General features: G+C 40.5%; 1 protein-coding gene across 1 annotated transcript in view; it reads left to right on the top strand.

Moving 5' to 3' along the window:
* Positions 1–22,645, top strand: part of EP300 (E1A binding protein p300) — an 81,340-nt gene that overhangs the window by 44,573 nt on the left and 14,122 nt on the right. The window contains exons 8-20 of the mRNA XM_032346158.1: positions 365–502; positions 2,553–2,670; positions 3,526–3,700; positions 8,563–8,640; positions 9,634–9,743; positions 11,656–11,793; positions 12,361–12,798; positions 14,285–14,464; positions 14,672–14,816; positions 16,616–16,734; positions 18,064–18,303; positions 19,163–19,251; positions 21,024–21,104. Coding sequence (XP_032202049.1) covers positions 365–502; positions 2,553–2,670; positions 3,526–3,700; positions 8,563–8,640; positions 9,634–9,743; positions 11,656–11,793; positions 12,361–12,798; positions 14,285–14,464; positions 14,672–14,816; positions 16,616–16,734; positions 18,064–18,303; positions 19,163–19,251; positions 21,024–21,104 — 2,049 coding nt within the window. The remainder of the gene's footprint in view (positions 1–364; positions 503–2,552; positions 2,671–3,525; positions 3,701–8,562; positions 8,641–9,633; positions 9,744–11,655; positions 11,794–12,360; positions 12,799–14,284; positions 14,465–14,671; positions 14,817–16,615; positions 16,735–18,063; positions 18,304–19,162; positions 19,252–21,023; positions 21,105–22,645) is intronic.

Below are 22,645 nucleotides of genomic sequence, written 5' to 3'. Positions count from 1 at the left end.
CCTGGATATAGTAAGAAGTTGCAAGCATGCAGCTGCTTTAAAAATGAGCTTACTGTGTCCCAGAGGTAAGAATTAATCCATTATCCAGTGATTCCCTGGAATAAGTTATGTTAAAGTAGCAGTTTAATCTTAACAACATAACACCTAAGTCATCTAGACTTCATCCTCTCCTCCAGAGGATCAGGTGTTATGAGTTAACTTCTGCCTCACACAGGTACAAACACATACTATTTCTCCCAGATTTCTTTATTTAAAGACTTGTCATAGTGTGTTGGACCATTTGTACTCATCATTGTCCCCTCTAAATGAAATCTTCTTTCTCCTACCTTCTTCACTAAAACTATATCACAATTCTATTTTAAAGCCCAATGATGAGTGAAAATGCCAGCGTGGCCTCCCTGGGTCCTATGCCAACAGCAGCTCAACCATCCAGTACTGGAATTCGGAAACAATGGCATGAAGATATTACTCAGGATCTTCGAAATCATCTTGTTCACAAACTGTATGTCTTATTCATAAAGACTGAGCATGTCTTATTTATAAAGAGTTACCATGTCAACATGCTTCCAATCCTGCCAGGCACTTAACCACAAGAGGGGTATTATTGATTTTTCTGTAGCCTGGCTGTTGCCGCTAATGCTTCTGCTCCTGTAGCTTTCTTGCTTCCTGTTCTCTGCTTCTCAGCCTTTTCCACCATCATTCGTAGGAGGCTTTCAGCTTTAACATTGTATATACTATTCTACCTAGTGATGGTTTTTAGTATATTAGCTAAAAATTATTTTAATGTCCCTGCCTTTGCAAATTTCAAATTTTAGAAGCAAAACCACGTCTCAGTGCATTTGAGTATGGTAGTGGTAACAGTGTTTTCTTGTATCCCTAATAAAGCTCTTAAGATGTTGAATGGTGGCAGCTCTCTGTAGTCTTCTGGACCTCTAAAAAGGCATGTCAGCGGTTCGTGAGATATCTCTGCACTGTTTGTTGTGGAGTTGATAAATGCCAGGCATTTAGCTTCTTTAAAGAAGCTTCGTTACTTCTTGTCAGAGGAAAGAGGGGAAGGGATAGAGAGCATTATAATGTAATGTGCCCAGTATCATAAAAGTAGAGTTTGGACTTCACTCATTACAGAGCTTACACTGTGAGTGATGTCCAGCATTTTTTTCTCTGAGAAAGCAGTCTTTTTTCCATTTCTCCTCCACTTAATAGAAGGGTTTCCTTCATTCCATCCATATTTTATACTGGTTTAGAACCATGTGTCTTCTCTTTTATCTAAACTTACTTTTATCTTACATTAGCCTACCAAGTATATTTTAAGTTTCATTTAGGAATTCAAAAATTCCTATTAGTGGAATTTGACAACAAGGAGAAAACTCCCAAGATTTTAAGAAAATGAGTTAAAAAAGAACAAAATGGACTGACTTTGTGATACTCAAATTGTGTAACTATCATTACCTCATATCAGAATCAGTAGATTATTTGGGATTGATTATCTGGCTTGACATTAATTATGAATTTGTTATCAACTCAGATATTCTTCTAAACTTCAATTCTTTCTTTGCCATTTCGTTTTTCCAAATCTTGGACAACTGAATGTGAGATACCCAAATAATAAAATGAATGACTGGAGGGGCACCTGGGTGGCCCACTCATTAAGGGTGTGCCTTTGGCTCAGGTCATGATCCCAGGGTCCTGAGATTGAGCTCCTCATCTGGCTCTGGAAGCCCACTTCTCCCTCTCATACTTCCTCTGCTTGTGTTCCCTCTCTCACTGTGTCTCTCTGTCAAATAAATAAGACCTTTAAAAAAAAAAAAAAATTAATGACTGGAAATACATTTGTCAGATCTTCAGGAACACTAGTGCCAAGCATTTTGTAGGGAATTGTTAGAAAGGAAAAGACTTTGAATTGGGTGGAATCATTATGCATCTCTGCCCCTTCCACTTCATGTTTTTTATCTTACAAGATTTTATAGTGATTATTAGGTTTTATTTATTTATTTTTTGAGGGAGAGAGAGAATCCTTAAGCAGCTCCCATGCTCAGAGCATGGAGCCCGATGTGGGTCTCGATCCTGTGTCCCTGAGATCATGACCTGATCTGAAATCAAGAGTCGGATGCTTAATTTGACTCAGCCACCCAGGTGCCGCATTAGGTTTTATTTTACTAAGCTGAACAAATTGAGGAGAATAGAAGGGTCTGAAGGCGGTTGGTTCTTGACACTATGACAAAGGTCAGCTTTTCCTCACTAACTTTATGCAAATAACATGGTATAATTTTTTTGGTCCTATGTTAGAGTGACAGGGGCCAGAGGGGAATTTTGCAGTGTCATTTCTTACATTCTGCTCTGGGAAACCTTTTGTTTACCTCAGAGACCATTTCATTTGGGCCCGTATTATTTCCTCTTTGAGTACATCCCACCCCTTTTTATTTTACTTAATAGGCACATGGTATAAAAATGAGAAAATAACTAATGAGGAGAAAGTTCAAAGTATTGTGTATTTCGGTGATGAGAAGGAGAAGTTGACATGATATAATAGTGGTAGAATTTTCTCTTTGTAGTGTTCAAGCCATATTTCCTACTCCGGATCCTGCTGCTTTAAAAGACCGGCGGATGGAAAACTTAGTTGCATACGCCCGGAAAGTGGAAGGGGACATGTATGAATCTGCAAATAATCGAGTGAGCATTTGCTTTTCTATATAAAGTCAGAAATGGACCCGTCTACTTGTGTATTCTTCTTTGTAACATATACAAATAACGATGTACGTCAGAGGATACCCTTTAGCTTTCCTGTCTTACTCTCCCTGTGCACAGTCAAGATAACAAAGCAATTTTCTTAAAGCGTATGTCATCAAGAATCCTACATTTTTCCTCTTTGTAATACAGTGCACTTGTGTGGCACTTTATCTGGGTTGTCCTTCTGTCAGCTTACAAAGTGGTTGAGCTGTTACCAGCTCTGTGCTGTGTTCACGGGAGTATGGTGAATCAGCTGCTTCTCAAGTAGCAGTCCAGTTCTCTGCATCGTTTGAACTTTGTTCTCTAAATTGGCAGTTTTTCAGAATACAGCATGCTCGTTCCGCGGGCTGCAGATTGCCAGCATGTGTTCTGTAGACCTGCGTAACGAGAGGTCATGCTCTACTATGCAGGTTCATAATAAAGCCGCTTTTCACGTGATGATTTCAAACATGAACTCACACCCAGAATGATCGAGGAAAGTGGATTAGGTGGTGCTTATCAGAGGGGAGGGGTGTGCAGTGGGGGAGACAGGTGATGGGGATTCAGGAATGCACTTGTGATGAGCTCCGGGTGCCGTATGAAGTGTTGTGTCGCTGTATTGTACACCTGAAACTAATATTAAATGTATGCTAACTAACTGAAATTAAAATAAAAACTTGAAAACAGTTTAGATTTTTACCCTTTGGGTTTCTGCTTCCCTCTTTAAATGAAGCGAATATCTGTTCTTTATTCATTTTTTCTGTTACCTAATGGGAGTTCCCCTTCCTTATCTCTGTTTTATTTCCAATATTCACAAAGGCGGAATATTACCACCTGCTCGCTGAGAAGATTTATAAGATCCAGAAAGAACTAGAAGAAAAACGAAGGACTAGACTACAGAAACAAAACATGCTGCCCAGTGCTGCAGGCATGGTGCCAGTTTCTATGAATCCAGGGCCCAATATGGGACAGCCACAACCGGGAATGACTAGCAGTAAGTGCTTTTTGTACGGTTATTTTGGGGAGAAACTGGTAATAAAATGGTTTCTAACCAAAGTCATTAATTTTCATTGCTTGTGTACCTATTCTAGAGTTTCTGAACCACCCCTTTCTTTGCAAAGAAATTAATTCGTCCCTTAGTAAAAGAAGTAACTGAATAGTATATTTAAGATTTCTGGTGATAGTAAATACTTAACAAGTCTTGATAGAAGCCCAGGATACTCTTCTCTTAAAGCGACACCTAGAAAATGATAGTCTACAGGTTTATACTGACTTGAATTTGGTAGACATCCAATAAATGTAGGCCAAGCAGGTTCAAAGTCCCTACCAGCCTTCATACATCCTAAACACGAAATAAATGTTACTTAACATTGTCACACTTTCTTCTTGACACAAGATGTTTGAGGGCTAAGAATTTTTTTTTTTTTTTTTTTTTTTTAAACACAAGGGTTTAAAATTCATCTTGACAGTTTTGGTATTCTGGTTATTAGAGCCTTCTCAATCTAATGAGTTAACCAGGTATCCAAGAGTGTTATACATTCCCTTATTCATTCACTGACTTATTACTGGATTTCAAACTGTGAAATGAGTTTTATACACATGGTGAAGAACAACACAGGCTAGTTTGAATGCTGTGAGAAAGGCTATGAGAGCGTCAAGCTTGTATTGCTTGAGGCGGGGAACGCTGACTACCTGTAGACGTGCCATCTGAGCCAGCAAGCACCAGCTCATACATCAGGATTTTAGGTGGACTGTGAAATTCATCTCCCTCAGGCCTTGAAGTAGTAAAGTGGTGAATTCCTGGTTGCCACTGGCCTTTAACAGGCACATTTGTTAAATGCAGTGTGCTGGATACATGTTCTCCTAGGGCCAGTGAGAACCTAGTGAGAAGTGTTGAGAAGAGCGACAGTGTTTCTGGCAGAGGCAGAGTATACATAAAGGTCCATTGGCAAAGGAAAAGCAGCAGTTTTTTGTCTTTGGTTTTTTAAGATTTATTTGAAAGACAGCCCAAGCAAGAGAGAGGGGTAGAGAGAGAAGCAGACAAGCGTGCCTCCCCCACCAAACCCCCCTGATTGGGAAGCCCGATGAGGGGCTCTATCCCAGGATCCTGGGATCATGACCTGAGCCGAAGCCAGGTGCTTAACCAACTGACCCTTCCAGATACCCAAGCAGCCAGGGTTTTTTTGTTGTTGTTCTGCCTACCTCCTAGGAGTAGGTAGGAGAGGAGAACAAATGTTCAGAAACCGTCAAGACTAGAATTGAGTAGACTAATTAGGTGCTGATGGTCTAAACCAGGATTAGGTATAGAGACAAGTGGGCCAGCCTGAGATACTTGAGTGTGTTAGAGTTTTCTGAAGTTCTTCAGATGTTTGAGCCAAGTCTAAAGTCTGCAGATACTAAATTGTGGTCTTCACAGTAGAGGGAGGGAAAGCAGTATGGTATATTGATGCAGACAGCAACAGACATCAATGGAACTGAGTAGCCTCTATCCGTGCCTTATCCCATATGCAGATTAATTCTAGAAGAATCAAAAGTTTTAAATTTTAAAAAACTAAAAGTAGTACATAGAATGTATTGAAGAAAATATAAAATGTATTTTATATTTGTATTTTCTATATGTACATAGAATGTATTGAAGAAAATATAAAATGAAATGAGAAACATCTTTAGATACTACCTAGAAGTTGTGAAGAAAAAAATGACAACAGAAGATACCATAAACAATTTTTAATATTAAAGATGCTGACTTCCTTAGTGTATGACTTGGGGAAAAAGATGAAACATGGGAAAAGAAAATGAAAGAACAAGTAAAATCATTGTGACCTTTTTGGGGTCTTTAAAGCTTAAAGTGGATATTGAAGACTGTACAGTAACTTGGCTCTGGATTACGCTATCGGGGAAAATTAAAATGTTTTTTTCATTCCCTTAAATCTAGTCATTACATTTCTAGAAATTTGATTTTTAAGTAATGTACAGTTGCACAGAAATATTCCCAATAACATAATTTTTACGATAGAAACATCCTAAAAGTGGCTCCAGTATTACATTGCTAAAGTAGCCATACAGCTGTACACTAGAATATTTTAATTGAGGCTTCTCCAGAGCATTCCGTTTTTACCCAAGCAGCTGGAAGATGGAACAGATTTGACCAACCATCTGGAGCCCTCTGCTTAAAGGTGAAGGGCTAGGTGTGGCTGCTAAAGGAACCACTAGAAGGTAATTCCACCTGCCCTGGTGAATAGGCAGCACACCCTGAGGGGCAGCTCCCTATACAGAGATACATAATCAGGAAGAATTCGTCCTGTGGTCCTCATGCGGATAAAAAAGTGCAAGGGGAATTCATTATAGAAAACGTAAATGTTCATAGGAAAAATGAAAACAAAAAGGATAGGAAACAAAGTGAGAAGGGTGTCTGGAGGGCTCAGTCGGTTGAGCATCTGCCTTTTGCTTAGGTCCCAGGGTCTTGGGACTGAGCTCTGCCTCTGGCTTCTTGCTCAGCAGGGAATCTGCTTCTCCCTCTCCCTGCCTGTGTTCTCTCATTCTGTCAAATAACTAAATCTTTAAAAAAAAAAAAAAACAAAAAAAAAAAACACAAACTGGGAGAGTTGACAGTTTAAAACCAGATTTGCAATTAAAAAAAAAAAAAAAACAGAAGATAAGAATTAAAACAGCTTTATTTAAAAAGGTACAAAATGTGGGGAGCCTGGCCTGTTCAGTCAGTGGAAGCATGTGACTCTTGATTTCAGGGTTGTGACTTTAAGCCCCGCATTGAGCTGTAGAGCTTACATTAAGAAAAAAATTAGTAGAGAGATAACAGATACATAGAAAAAAAGATTTGAGAGATAATGTTAGATACTATTGCCCATTTTACCAGTGAGGAGCTGAGGTAAAGAGGTAGCTTGACTTGCTATGGTCACACTGTTAGTGAACGGCAGAGCCAAGAATCATACCCAGGCATTTTGTCTTCACAGTCAGCTCTAAACCATGAAGGTATGTTAAATACAATTGTAATTAAAAACTAATAAAAGGGGGCGTCTGGGTGGCTCAGTTGGTTAAGCAACTGCCTTTGGCTCAGGCCATGATCCCGGAGTCCTGGGATCAAGTCCTGCATCAGGCTTCCTGCTTGGCAGGGAGTCTGCTTCTCGCTCTGACCCTCCTCCCTCTTCTCATGCTCTCTCTCTCAAATAAATAAAATCTTTTTTTTTTTTTTAAATCTGGGGGGAAAAAAAAAGGCGCATGGGTGGCTCAGTGGGTTAAGCCTCTGCCTCTGGCTCAGGTCATGATCACAGGGTCCTGGGATCAAGTGGGATTGGGCTCCTTGCCCAGCAGCAAGCCTGCTTCTCTCTATGCTTGACACTCCCCTTGCTTGTGCACTCTCTTTCTTTCTCTCACACACAAAATCTTTATTAAAAAAAATTTTTGGGGTGCCTGGGTGGCTCAGTGGGTTAAGCCTCTGCCTTCGGCTCAGGTCATAATCTTAGGGTCCTGGGATCAAGCCCTGCTTCAGGCTCTCTGCTCAGTGGGGAGCCTGCTTCCCCCTCTCTCTGCCTGCCTCTCTGCCTACTTGTGATCTCTGTCAAATAATTAAATAAAATCTTAAAAAAAAATAAACTACAGGTTTTTATCTTACGTTCTATAATTTTTATGTATTGAGCGTAGGTTATACACATAATTTTATAAATCTTGTATAATTGTGGATAAAAGAGTATGTGAATAAATGTTCAGAATTCTCTCCAGTGTTCAATTTGTGTTTTAGTTTATTAAGAACAATACATGGGACGCCTGGGTGGCTTAGTCGGTTGGGCGTCTGCCTTGGGCTCGGGTCATGATCCCAGAGTCCTAGAATCAAGTCCCGCGTATGGCTCCTTGCCCAGCAGGGACCCTGCTTCTCCCTCTCCCTCTGCCTGCTTGTGCACGCGCATGCTCGCTGACAAATCTTTTAAAAAACAAAAAAAAGGAACAATATTAGTGGTAAATCCTAGTGGATTTAGTTAGTTGAATTGTACTAAAGCACTTAGTTGTGTGATGATTTTTATTGTTAGTATAGCATACTTGCGGAAGTGACAGGGAATTTTTTGTTTTCCATTGTGTGGTAGGCTTCCCTTTAGAGCATAGTCTGCCACCAGCAAATCTGAGGTCCTTGATACATAGAGCAGTATAATACGTGAATTATTTAAGGTCAGTGTTCACAGTGGGTTTATGCACATAAAAACACATGGGGTACACATCAAATTTGGTCACTGAACAAAATCTGTGGCTGTCTCTTGGAGGTATTCTGCTGCATACCAACCAGAGATTCCAGATTAGTCAAACAGTAGCATATTAAATGCTATAGTAGTCTCTCCCTCTCTCTCTCTCTTTTTAATTTAAGATACTACATTATTTTCCTGTCAACACTGAAGGAAAGCAAAATACTATAATCATTTGGAGGCTTTTCTTATATTTTAGAACTGACATTTTCTTCGGGTTCCTAAGTTCATTGCTTCATTCTTTGGAGAGTCAGGCTGAATTTTTCATGACATTACTAAAGATACTTTGTGAGGTTTTTCTTTTTTTTTTCCTTTTCTCTCCTTCATTCTATCAACCCTTCCCCTTTTTAATGGAAAGGCCAGTGGCTAAAAGATGGTTTTCTAAGGGCATCTGGGTGGCTCAAGTCGGTTAAGGGTCCGCCTTTGGCTCAGGTCATGATTCTAGGGTCCTGTGATGGAACCCTGTGTTGGGCTCTCTACTCAGTGGGGAGTCTGCTTCTCCCTCACCCTCTGCCCCTCCCTCTGTTCATGCATGCTCTCTCAAAAATAAATGAGTAAATCTTAAAAAGTAGAAAGATTTTCTAACCATTTCTCTGTTCCACTCTAGATGGCCCTCTACCTGACCCCTCTATGATCCGTGGCAGTGTGCCAAACCAGATGATGGCCCGGATAACTCCACAGCCTGGTAAGTTGTAAAAGCAATCCATGTAATCCATGTATCTAACCATGGCTTTTGTTTTTCCTGAAAGTAACCTCGATGTCCTACATGGGGCCTAAACTCACAACCTTGAGATCTAGAATCCCCTACTCTACCAACTATGCCAGCCAGGTGCCCCAACCATGGCTTTTTAAAACAGAGTCTCTGGTGTACTACAGGATTATTCTTGCCACCTTGCTTCCTGCCTCAGACCAGCAGCATGTATCATAATTACCAACTTGAGAAATCCGAGCACATTTTGGAGTTGGAGTCCAGGGAGGGAGGGAAAGGTATTAAGAGTACAGACAGGTTGGCTGGCAGGTCAGGTGGCAAAGACATGAAGCATCCATTTGAAAACAACTGGTCGGGGCGCCTGGGTAGCTCAGTGGGTTAAAGCCTCTGCCTTCGGCTCGGGTCATGATCCCAGGGTCCTGGGATCGAGCTCCGCATTGGGCTCTCTGCTCAGCAGGGAGCGTGCCCCCCCCCCCCAACTCTTTCTGCCTACTTATGATCTGTCTGTCAAATAAATAAAATCTTTTTAAAAACAAATAAATTAAATAAATAAAAACAACTGGTCAAGTGGTGCCTGGGTGACTCGGTCAGTTAAGCATCTGCCTTAGCCTCAGGTCATGATCCCAGGTCCTGGGATTGGGCCCTACTTTGGGCTCCCTGTTTGGTGGGGAGTCTGCCTCTCCCTCTTCATCTGTACACCCCCCCCCCCCAACTTGGGCTCTCTTTCTCAAATAATTAAATAAATAAAATCTTTTTAAAAATAATAAGTAAAAACATCTGGTCAAGGTGGATTTTACTCTAGATTACTAGATTTTATTCAGAGAACAATATATTAATTAACAGTGTCCTTCATTCACAGTTGAAAACAGGTTCCTTTAATTATCCTGATAAAATGTTACAGAATCAGAATTCATTGTTTAATTCTCCAATTCCATGAAGGTATTCAGACCTAATGTTTTGTACTTACAGGTTTGAATCAGTTTGGCCAGATGAGTATGCCCCAGCCCCCAATTGGACCCCGACAGACCTCTCCTCTTCAGCACCATGGACAGTTAGCTCAGCCTGGAACTCTCAACCCAGTAAGTGTGTCCTCTTTGTGTAATCATTTTGGCCTTTACCTAAATCTTTTTTTTTTTTTTTTTTTTTTTTTTTGTTGGTTTGTTTCTGTTTTGTAAACAAACCTTACAGTTGCTTAAACAGCTAACTATACGTGATTAGCGTTTAACGTTGATTTTTTTCTGTAATTCTATTTGGTCCTTATGGTACACATGATAAATGATTATATATGTGTTTTAACGAGGAGAATAAGTAGTTATTTTTTTAAAGTGGAGTAGGAGAAAACTAAGCCATATACCACAGTTAGGCAGTACATACTATAATCCCTAATTTGCATCCATCTCTTTTACCAATAAATTGTATTTAGAAATTTATCCTACAAAATTCATCACTCAGGTACCAAAACGATGTAATTTGGAGAAAATTCATGTTAGGATCTTGTATTATGTACTCTGTTTTGAAAAAGGCTGTATCCTGAATGTACAGTCAGGGATTCATTATGGTTCAATTACGGTACATTTGTAAATTGGAATATTCTATAACCAGTAATTTCAGACTTAACATGGTGGCATAAAACAGGTTTACAGCTTTAAATGAAAAACCAAGTTTCTGAAGTATATGTATTAGAGGATCCAAGATAGTGAAGAACTCTGTTGATTATAATCAATATAAAATAAACACTAAGAAACCCATGGTCCTCTTATAAGAAGAAAGCTGATAAGAATGACAGTCCGCCTTTCCCTGGAGTCTCAATATTTAGTGGCCTGCATATTTTGATGGTTGCCGCTCTTCTGTAATGTGCATCAAACATAGAACCTATCTAGACAGGAAACTGTCTCTTGCAAGAGTGATGTAGGGACAGTTGTTAAGTTCTAGGGACTGGAGAAGAGGGACTCAGCATTCACCTCTCCTTATACAAATTCTAAGGTAGTCCACCTTTCCATGTTAACCCCAACCCTTAGGCTTCCAGAATTAGGTAGTGTCTTTAGTCCTTGAGTGCCAGACTGCTGTGTTTTAATAATCTTTCTTAGACTATTAAGTATTTGGCCTTTGTTTTTCCATAATTGCTTTCTCTATTAAAGTCCTATGTTTGTTTGCGGAATTTTAGAAATGAAATTTAATAATCCTCAAGATAAAGAATGTTTCCCCTAAGAGTGCCCTCATATTCCCTTCCATTGAATCACTGTCCCCATTAGACAGCTGATACCTTGATTACTGTCACCATAGATGAACCTTACCTGTTTCTCGTCTTCATATAAATGGAATTATTCAAATGTACTCTTGTGTCTGGCCTATTTGGCTCAACATAATGGTTTTAATGTTCATCTGCATAGTTGTTTATGTCCATAATTTGTTATTGCTGAGTAGTAGTCCATTTAGTGAGTGTGCCACAATGTGTTTATTCTTTCTGTTATTAATGGACATTTTGATTATTTCGTTTACTTTTTTATGAATAAAGTACTGTAAACACCCCCCGCCATGAAAGAAATAAAATATAACAATCCTCAAATATTTGTGGACCATGAATGCCACCAAGTTCAGCCACAAATCTTTGTAAGATTTTAATTGTACTGATTATAGATTCTTAACGGTTTGTGCTACTGCAACATCATGACGTGAACACAGACCTTGTGAAGGTGTATTTCACTGTCACTTAACAGTATGCAAAGAGTGGTTACCTCTGTACCTTGTCAGGTGTGTATCGGAATTGGTTTGTCTGTAACCGCCCGTGATTGGTTTAGAGTAGGCTTGGGTCAGCTGTAAGGCTGTTCTCCATTATCTTTGTATGAGAGTCCAGTGTTGTATTTTCTTCCTTTTCTACCCAACTTTCCCCTCAGCAGAGCCACAGCAGTGGTGATTCTAACTGTAGTAGAATAACCATAATGAAGTAATTGGTGCTCTGGGTAATGTTTGTTTGTTTTTCCCCCCATGCAGCCTATGGGCTATGGGCCTCGCATGCAGCAGCCTTCCGGCCAGAGCCAGTTCCTTCCCCAGACTCCGTTCTCAGCACAGGGAGTGAATGTAACGAATATGCCTTTGGCTCCGTCCGGCGGGCAGGCCCCGGTGTCTCAAGTACGTCTCACCGATGGGCTGCTGCTCCTGTTCTTAGGGGTCCTTAAACTTCTCTGATCTAGATGTTCACAGGAAAGGGTGGGAGCAAATAATGGGTGAAAATAGAGGGTTTTTAAGTTTTTAATAAGAGCAATTATGTACATATGGAATTCTGGACATGAAAAGATTATTCTGTGATATAGCAGTGCTGCTAATTGTTACAAACTAAGAAAGAGGTTAAGTTGATCATTGTAACCATTTTTTAATAGTAGCGAACACTTCTGAAAATGAAATCTTAGAGTTGTAATACGGAAGAACGAACTGTGGCTAAGGAAAGCATAACCAGCCAGAAAATATTGTGTATTCAACTGTCCCATGCCCCTGAAGTGGCTGAGGCCCATGCTGTTGTGGGTTGTTTTGTTTTCGGGGATTTTTGGGTGAATTTTCTTTGAAGTCTACTTAATTAAGTACTACGTTGGTGGATTATGTGAAGTTTTGACACATTTTGAAATGGAAGCATATTGCTGTGTAAATATTTTCTTTTACTGTGTTCTCAAGTGCCATCTTGTTCTGTTTCTCATTTAACAGGCACAAATGTCCAGTTCTTCCTGCCCTGTGAACTCTCCTATAATGCCTCCAGGGTCTCAAGGGAGCCACATTCACTGTCCCCCTCTCCCTCAGTCAGCTCTGCATCAGAATTCACCCTCTCCAGTACCTAGTCGCACCCCTACACCTCACCACACTCCCCCAAGCATAGGGGCTCAGCAGCCACCAGCAACAGCAATTCCAGCCCCTGTTCCTACACCTCCAGCCATGCCACCCGGGCCACAAACCCAGGCTCTACATCCGCCTCCAAGGCAGACACCCACACCACCACCAACGCAACTTCCTCCTCAAGTTCAGCCTTCACTTCCTGCTGCTCCTTCAGCTGACCAGCCCCAGCAGCAGCCTCTCTCCCAGCAGAGTACAGCAGCATCTGTTCCCACCCCGACAGCGCCGCTGCTGCCCCCACAGCCTGCGACTCCAGTAAGCAGAGAGTTGGGTTCCCGCAGAACCCTTTCAAATTGTACTGTAGTGTTAAGATTATTTATATGCCGGTTCTAGTTTGTATTGTGTTGTCTCCCCAGTTAAACTAGAATCTCTTTGCAGTTAGGGACTTCCTTTCCTTTCCTGTTCTTACTATAATTAGTACCTAGCATAGAGGGAGCTCAAAGACTTTGTTTAGGTCTGACGCTGGCCGTGGTATGTTTTGCGTTGTGTTCTGAGACTTGAGGGCATATAAGCAGGTGACAAGGGGAAAGAATCCATAGTATGTTCAGCACATCACCTAACTTTTCTTTTTATTTAAAGAATCTTTTTCAAACAGTCTGAGCTGTAGTATTTGAGAGTAAACGAACAAAACCGTAGATTTATAAATGTCTGGTCCTAGCCACAGTTAGAAAATGATGACCTAAGGTGAGAAAAGTATGGGTCTTGAACAGTCCTTAGCTTCCTTGTGAGAGGTTCATCATGTACATAGCAGAGATCTAAGTTCCCATCTAATAGTTGCATCTTTACTAATAGAATTCTTTGTGTCAAGGCTCAGAACTTTCTGCTTGCTTACTGATACCTACATTTTAGTTCTCTGTCATGTTTGGTGAACAGAAAAGTCCATGAGTCATAACTACTTCATAAAACACCATAAGTCAGCAGTGGTTCATCCCACCCTCTGATAGGCAAGGAACAGTAGAATGCAGAAGGGAAACTTTTTTTTTTTTTTTTAAGATTTTATTTATTTATTTGACAGAGATCACCACAAGTAGGCAGAGACGCAGGCAGAGAGAGAGAGAGGAGGAAGCAGGTTCCCTGCTGAGCAGAGAGCCCGATGCAGGACTCGATCCCAGGACCCTGAGATCATGACCTGAGCCGAAGGCAGCGGCTTAACCCACTGAGCCACCCAGGCGCCCAGAGAAGGGAAACTTTTGATTAGGGTTCCTGAAAATTCTAACTACTCATGAGGTTTCTTATTGGAAGACCTAGGAAAAGAGATTACTGGTTATCCCATTAGAATGTGGTGATTCAAAACAGCCACTCAGTGTGGGAGTTCATTATATGTTCTCTACTTTTTCTATACCCTTGCAGATTTTCCCACTGGAAAGTTAAAAAAACAAAACAAAATAGCTATTCAATCCATCTTTTCTTTTCCATTTCTTTCTAAATGTGAGTTTCTCTGAAGTAGTCATCTCTGAGACCCTAGCCCTCACACCCTGGCACGGGAGGACAGCTAGTGCAAAAACTGCTGGTGTCTCGCATGTACGGTCAGCCAGCCAGTTTTGCAAGTCCTCAGTCTTCTGTTCTAACGCACAGTTTACTTCAAGGGAGCGGAGTAGGCCGAGGACGTGAAAGCACCATAAATGAATGTAATGAGAGGAGCCTAGATTTGGGTTGTTGATCACGCCATCCTGTTGTGGAGCTTAAACTCTGGTTGTATAATTGGCAAACTTTTTGTGTGTTTTCCTCTCCTTATGCCCAGCTTTCCCAACCAGCTGTAAGCCTTGAAGGGCAGGTATCAAACCCTCCATCCACTAGTAGCACAGAAGTGAGTTCTCAGACCATTCCTGAGAAGCAGCCTTCACAGGAAGTGAAAATGGAGGCAAAGATGGAAGTGGAGCCACCAGAAGCAGCAGATGCTCAGCCAGAGGATGTCACAGAGGTGAGAGCAGGGCAAGGACTGCTGTTGGTTAGGGCCTCAGTCTAGGAACCCAAATTAGCATTCAGGTAATTAGGTCTCATTTCGTTGGTTTCCAGATGAGAAAGGGTCTTCAGGTATGTCTACAGGACAGAGGTTATAAGATAATGATCTTGTTGCTTCCTGGTGCAAAGTCTTTGGAATACTAAAAACGTTTACCTTGTCTTTCAGAGTAAAGCAGAAGACTGTAAAATGGAACCTACAGAAACAGAAGAGAGAGGCACTGAATTAAAAACTGAAACAAAAGAGGAGGAAGACCAGCCAAGTACTTCGGCTACCCAGTCATCTCCAGCCCCGGGGCAGTCAAAGAAGAAGAGTAGGTCTCTTAGGCTCTCTGTTCCTGGAGACAAGGGAAAAAAAAACCCAAGACTTGGAATAGAATGGGATCAGGCTTCTTGGGTTTAAGAAATTGATTTTAATGTGATTTCATTAAGCCTGGAGCCCATTTTGCCTGGTCTCTGGGTTATTACTAATATTGGAGAAGACTTTGTCTTTTCTGTAGGTGTAGTTCCTTCCTGCAGTCATTGGGTCAGTTGCACCCATCATTTCTTCAGGGTGGGCTGGTTAACAACCTCTCAAAAAAATTCTTTTCCACCAGAGGAGAGAGATTGTTACATATCCTTGAGTAAAATGCAGGAATCAATTGCAGTGACCATAGTACTGTTTGTTGTTAACCTGGGACTAGGCACTGTACCACCTGCATTGTCTCCTCTAAAAACTTGACAGCGTCTCTGAGTTACCGATGCCTGTTTTACAGGCAGGGAAAACCTGAGGCTTAGCAAGGTTAAGTAGCTTGTCCCAGCTTACTCAGCTGGCAAGTGAACCCAGGGGGGCTGATTGAGTCTCTGCTCCCAGCCAACTCTTAAATATTAATGAGTCAAGCCCAGCAAACAGCTCTGCTTCACACAGAGTGTTTCTCTCTTCAGTTAATTCCCACAAAAACTGATGTACCAACTACTGTAGGACTAGAACTTCTCTGGCTGTAATGATGCCCTCTGTGGTAGGACTTCTCTTAAGAGAGGAGTCTGCTGGCTCCTCACATTGGCACATAAAAAGTTTTTCTGTTAATATAATGCAGTTTAGAATGTTGGAGTTGAAAAATTATTTGTATTTAAATAAGATTTACATAACTGAAGTGGTATTTTAATATAGGCTGTAAGAAACCCAATCTTATTATTAGAAATCTGTCTTTAAAATAGATAATTTTGCAGGTTCAAATTTTGTTCTTTTGAGTACAACCAGATATGAAAAACAAAGTATCCTCTCTATTTGTTCATTTTTTTTCATGGTCGCCCCCAACATCAAGTGAAAAATATCTGAAGTACTAACAGACAGCCCCTCCTGAAGATAAAAATTAATTTGTAAATAGAAGTAAGAAGGCCTGGGCTGAGAGTGTTTTAAAGCCCAAGATTGAACCTTTAATGAATAGCTTCTTAAATAATAGCTTAAATTAAATCCACTTGGGACACATTGTCAAATCTTTCCTGATGTTTAGGACATATTAACAACACGCTAGGATGAAATTTGATCAACTCAGTCCATTTTTTGGCAGTAACAATTTAGTTCTCTGTTTAGACTTAAACCTAACATTTGCCATTATAGATGATATGTCCTTCTCAGCTCTAAAACACCAAGCTAAATTTAATGAGGGACTCTTCCCTCAGGGTTTCGGATTCCTTTAGCGTTTAGATAATACAGGTCTAATTTCTGACTTATTAAATACTGTTATCATGAATAAGGCCTTACTTCTGTTCTTGTTCAACAGCATCGCCTGTCCCTCCCCATCGCTAGTATATTTTGAAATGTTTTTTTGACAGGTCTGTTCATAAATTTTTGGAATGTTGGGGATTCTGTTTCTACTTGGTCAAGACTATCTTAACTGAACTTCTGACTGAAAAATTAGCTGAGTTATGAAGGGTGTTTAAAGTTGACTAGACATGGTGTTTTGAAGGCGCTACCTGATGCGGACCAGGAATTAGAAATGAGAAGTGTGTCCTAAATGATACCTTCATGGAGATAACGTTGGGCAGATTGGTGGTTTGTGAGATATTTTTATAGCTTCAACTTGAGCATTTCTTCTTTTGCTTAATTGATAATTTCAAATGTGCTCTTAAGTTTTCAAACCAGAGGAGTTACGACAGGCACTGATGCCAACTTTGGAGGCACTTTACCGACAGGATCCAGAATCCCTTCCCTTTCGTCAACCTGTGGACCCTCAACTTCTTGGAATCCCTGTAAGTATGTGGTGGTACTTTCAATTTTTTTTTTTAATTTGTTAATAGCTTTATTCAGATACAATTCACATAATATACAAGACACCCATTTAAACTGAATAATTCAGTAATTTTTGTGTATTAACAGGATTGTGCAACCACGGCTAGTCTGTTCTGGATCATTTTCATCACCCCCAAAAAGAAACCCCATGTCCATAGGTAGTTACTCCCATTTCCTCCCCCATCCAACCACTAGTCTACTTCTGTCTCTGTGGATTTGTTTATGGGCATTTCATTAAATGGAATTAAATAGTATGTGTTTATGACTGGCTTCATTCAAGGTTCATCCATATTATAACATGAACCTGTATGTCGTTCTTTTTGTGGCCCAGAAATATCCCTCTGTATGGCCACATCACATTTTCTTTACCCATTCGTGAGTTCATAGACATTGGAGTTGTTTGCATTTTGGGGCTGTTGAGGGTAGTGCTGCTGGGAGTGTTCATTCACGTGCAGAATTTTGTGTGGGTGGATGTTTGTGTTTCATTGGGGTATATACCAAGGAGTGTGGTTACTGGGTCACGGGTTTATTTATTTGGTAGAAAAGATGGACGAAATTAACTTCATCTGTTTCTGAAGTTGGCCTTTCTACGCTAGGCTGCTGGGAGCCTTCATTTGAGGCTTCTAAGTGGTGTTGAATAAGGCATTGGAGTGCTTACGGAGGCAAAGTTCTTAGGAACTTCTTTCTTCCTCTAGTTTTCTGTGACCTCAGATCACTGATACCTACTGGGCTTTGTTTTCTCATCAGTAGGCCCTTTTTAGTACTAAAATGTTATGACAGGCCATTTGCCTTCTTGGTCTTTAAATGGATCACACATATACTGTAGTAAGGAATCTGGGGTTTCAGTAGGTCATCAGCCTACTATCTGGAAAGTCTGCATAGTAGCTCTGTTAATATCTCTATAGATTCGTAATTTAAAGAAAGAAGTGATAGGGGTGCCTGAGTGGCTCATTTGGTTGAGTAGCTGACTCTTGATTTCACCTCAAGTCATGATCCCAGGGTCCTGGGATCCAGCCCCGTGTGTTGGGCTCCGTGCTCAGTGGGGAGTCTGCTGGAGGATTTTCTTTCCTTCTGCCCTCCCCGAGTTGATACACTTGCCCACGTGCTCTCTTTCTCTAAACAAAATTTTTAAAAGAAAGCTAAGGGCATCAGTCAATTTCTTGGATATTACCTCAGGTCAAAGACTCAGCTTTTCTGGAAAACTCATGATTATAATAGGAAGACACACCATCTGCCGTAAAACATACTGAGACTGAGGTAATGTTGCTTGGTGCCACTTACCTTTCTAGGATTACTTTGATATTGTGAAGAGCCCCATGGACCTTTCTACCATCAAGAGGAAGTTAGACACTGGACAGTATCAGGAACCCTGGCAGTATGTGGATGACATTTGGCTTATGTTCAACAATGCCTGGTTGTATAATCGGAAAACATCTCGGGTATACAAGTATTGCTCCAAGCTGTCTGAAGTCTTTGAACAAGAAATTGACCCAGTAATGCAAAGCCTTGGATATTGTTGTGGCAGAAAGGTAAGAAATTTTTCACCGCTAATTAAAAGCTTGACTAATTAGAATCCTAAATCATCAGATTGTAAACTCACCTGGAATAGGACTTTGAATCATCTTCACCTGTGGGTGCACGGTTCTGGCATGAGCTGGTTTTCCTGTGCATACCAACTCACATGCATTTCATCTTGTCCTACTGAGTTTTTTGCTAAGTGGCTGAAGGACGTGACGGCCCTGCCCAGATCATCTCAGAGTGATGAGCAGATACAGTACAGTAGTCCCTCTTTGTCATGGTTTTCCTTCCCATGGTTTCTGTCAACCATGGTCCAGAAACAGATGATGTACCTTCTGACGTACTAGCAAGAGGTCAGTAGTAGCTTTTATGCTACTTCGGAACACCTGCGTCATTGAACTTATTTCATCTCTTCACCTAGGCATCATAGCATCACAAGAAGGGTGGGTACAGTACAGTACAGTAAAATATTTTGAGAAAGGCCACAATCACATAACTGTGTTTTTAGTATATTACTATTATTTGTTCTGTTTTATTATTAGTTTCTAATCTCTTACCTGTGTCTAATTTATAAGTTACCTTTATTATAGATATGTATGTATAGGAGACAACATGATACTATATTTACAGTGTGGTACTGTCCAGGATCTTAGGCATCCACTGGTATGGTCTTTGCCTGTTGAAAAGTGGGACTACTGCAGGATAGGAAGAGCGGTGGTAGTTTTATGTGTGCTTTTAGAAACTGAGTTAGCCCCATTATATAAATGAGAACTCAAGAATTCACTGACTTTTGTTTCTGAAATGCTATTTTGCCTATTCTAGCTGGTTTTTCAGGTCTGTGTACTATTTAACAAATGGTTTCTATTGCAGTTGGAGTTTTCTCCACAGACACTCTGTTGCTATGGCAAACAGTTGTGCACAATCCCTCGTGATGCCACTTACTACAGTTACCAGAACAGGTAAGCTCAACCATGTGTGGACCATGGTCCGCGTATCCGTGTGTCCAGGGACTGCATGCGGATGGACCAGCACACATACATTCATGGTTCATGTGTATCTTGCTTGAAAACAACTGTACAGCACAAGTTCTGGTCTTAGCATTCTGCCTTTATTTGCAGAATCAGTACAGCAGAAGGTAGCCTTGTGTCAGTTATCTGGCCCCTTATTTTTAGAAGGCAGGAGCCCAAATCCTTGAGAGGTTAACCAATTTTGTGAGTTGGTGGCATAGATGGCATTATATCCCAGCTTACCCCTAAGTTGTACTCAGAGCAAATGAAAACAGGATTTCAGAGTTTTTTTCTTTGCCTCTGTTAAGCCAATAAAAAGGAAAATCTCCAAAAAATAGGTCTGCACCAGACTGTTACTTCAAGTTTATTTTGAATATGACAGTGGATGGTAGAGTTCTAACAAATTAGGAAACTCTGCCTTATTTTTCTCCGGGCCAAACAATGGCTGTAATCATACAGATGGCATTCATTTATCTATCTTAAGCATGATCTGTCTCCTATTTTCAGTCATTAGCCTACAAATACAACTTGGGGCTCTGAGACAGTCATAACAAGACCAGGCAGTTAATACTCTTGAATAAAACCAACTTCATGGTGGTGGTTCTTGCTGGACTTGTGTGCTACAGTTGCGTTTCTAGCTTTGAAAAAGTCACTTAAACTTTTTGTTTTGTTTACAAAAAGTTAGGTGCACTCCTAATGCTTTGTTGTACCATTAGAATCCATAGTTTTTCACTGTTAATACCTAGGAAAAGTGAATCAAGTTGTTAAAAGCACTTACGTTAAAAAAAAAAAGTGACAACTTGCATGAAACTTTCCTCATGCTGCAGCCTTGACATCTGTGCCATTTTTGGTTTTTTTAACACCAGTGCGCAGTGTTTGTAATCTTTGTACCTAAGGAACATGGAATCATGCGCCTGCGTGCACCACTGCGTGCCTTTGCCTTTTCAGCTGTCAGTTGGTGGCTGCAATGAGTATTTAAGCACTTGTGCAGAGTTTTCGTTGAAAAAATATTTTTTTACGTGGCTTTGTTGGGATCAGAAAAATTTTGTGGGCTTTTTTCAGTCAGGGTTGTTTTTAGGTGATTGCTTCCTGGTTCTGTATCCATAGTTGATTTTTATTTGTTACTTATTTTGTTGTTGGAAATGGGGAGAACTGTGTGATTGTTTGGTTTCAGTAATAGAGCAGCAGTTGTTCTCCTCCAGTACATTTACCCTTCCTCCTTTTGATTATTTTCATCAAGTAGCATTAATTACTAAAATGAAAGAATGTAGGTCTGTGTAAGTGAAACTTTTTTGTTTTATTTGCTGTAATCATTTGCTACTTGTGATCCCATTTGAGATATTTAATGCTAATCTGTGCTTTGCCTTGGCTTTCTGCTTTGTGTTGTCTTGTCTTGCTTTTATGTTTTTTGTTGTCCTGCAATCCCTCATTTCTTCGTTTGTTTTGTGTTTTTTTTTTCTCCCTCATGCTTGTCCGTTGTCTGCACTTGGCTTTGATTGCAAAAAAAAAAACCAAAAACCAAAAAAAACCAAAAAACAAAACAAAAAAAACCAAACTGTGGGGCCCATAACTCTGCATCATTGAATGTCCTTGTCGCCGTTGATGACCTGCTCTCTGCTCCCGTCCCCCTCCTTGGCCTGCTGTGATTGGTGGCTTCGTTGCTTGGCTTGGGCTGTGTTGTGTGAACGGAACAGTTCACCCCAGTATGGCCTTCTTGCCGACAGGTATCATTTCTGTGAGAAGTGTTTCAATGAAATCCAAGGGGAGAGCGTTTCTTTGGGGGATGACCCTTCCCAGCCTCAAACGTAAGTAACTGCATTGTTTTGGAAAGTGCTGTCTTGGTTAGTTGTCCAGTGATTATCCTTAAGCTTCTAGTGGTCTTGGGTTACACTGCCAGTATAGTAGCTGTTTGCCACAGTTGGCTATTTAAATACAAATTAATTAAAGGAAATAAAAGTTAACATTTCAGATGTTCCATAGACCTCTGTGGGTAGTGGCTGCCATGTTAGTCAGAAAAGATAGAAAACATTCCTGTCACAGCAGAAAGTTTTGTCAACACTGATCTAGGAAATACATCAACACTGGATTGGATGGTCATTTTAGATACTTCTTCTATATGGAAACAGCTTCTCTTCTAAAAATTGAAAGGCTATAGTGCAAGGGAACTTTGTTATTTAACTCAAGTTGGAGGGGAACTGAACAGATAACTTACTTACAGCCTTCTCGAGTTTGGTTATCAGTACTGAAATCATTATAATCGTTGAGCAACATTCATTTCACATTAGGGGCTTAAGCACTTAATTAGAGTAGCCCAGAAGAAAGAGAGTAGGTTGGGCTTTTGCAGTCTCACAAGCTCTTATTGTGTGTGGCAAATGTCAGGACAAATTTAGAAACATAGCTTAAGTTGGCTAATAGCTCTTCTGATTGCTAAAATGTAGTGTTAGACATTGTGTTTCAGGTGTGTACTGTTTTAGGAAGAAAACTATTTGGTATACTTTTAATATTCTTCAGTTCCTTCTTTCTGGTTTAACTTGTAATAAACAGCAGCAGTTCAGAACATTCCAAAAAGTGTGGGATTGTTACACTACTAGTGAAAAATAGGGCTTCTGAGGGAAAACTGGTTAATTTTTCCGAATTAAGTCTTGAAGTTGCACTTTTCCTTCAGTCACCGTTAGACTGCCAATATAGTAGAGTCGGATGCTAGTCTGGGGGAGCAGATGCTGGGTCCCCTTGAACCTTAAGGAGATTTTCTGACCCTTGGCTAAATAAATCAGGCTGACTAGCGCTAAGTTCCCCTGATGGCAGGAAAGGAAGGCAGCCTTACCATTGGTACAGTTGAGTGGCTTCCCACAAGATCTAAACCTTAGGACCATGAATTTCTTAGACTAAAGTGTATGGAAATCCCCTTCCAATTCTATAGGTCTGTAGTGGGCCTGAGAGTCTGCGTTACTGACAGGCTCCTAAGTCCTTAAGCACACTTTGAAAAGAGAGGACTTTCGCCCTTTAGATCTAGACCATATGTAGTAGGAAGGAGTTTAAGTGTGGAGAGAGGTCCTCTTTGCTGTGAGGAGGAGTCACTGTAGTCAGCGTTGGGCACCCTGAAGTTGATTCTAGGTAGAGAAGGTTAAGACGTAAGCGTCTGTATTGGTGAGGCTATGAGCAGTGTGTTGTGCTAGATTTGGGGATGGGAGGCCATGTGAAAGTTTTAAACAGGTAACAATTAGTAACCTGAAATGTGTTTTAATATTGAGATTTTTTTGTTGTTAATATAAAATGTTATTTGACTAGACTGTCCTAAGAAGTGAATATTAATTTAAAAAAGGGTTTAGCTCCTTCCGTAAACACC

This window comes from Mustela erminea, chromosome 6 (assembly GCF_009829155.1).
Source record: "Mustela erminea isolate mMusErm1 chromosome 6, mMusErm1.Pri, whole genome shotgun sequence".
NCBI classification, from domain to species: Eukaryota; Metazoa; Chordata; class Mammalia; order Carnivora; family Mustelidae; genus Mustela; species Mustela erminea.
This window is presented reverse-complemented; position numbering and strand designations above follow the sequence as displayed.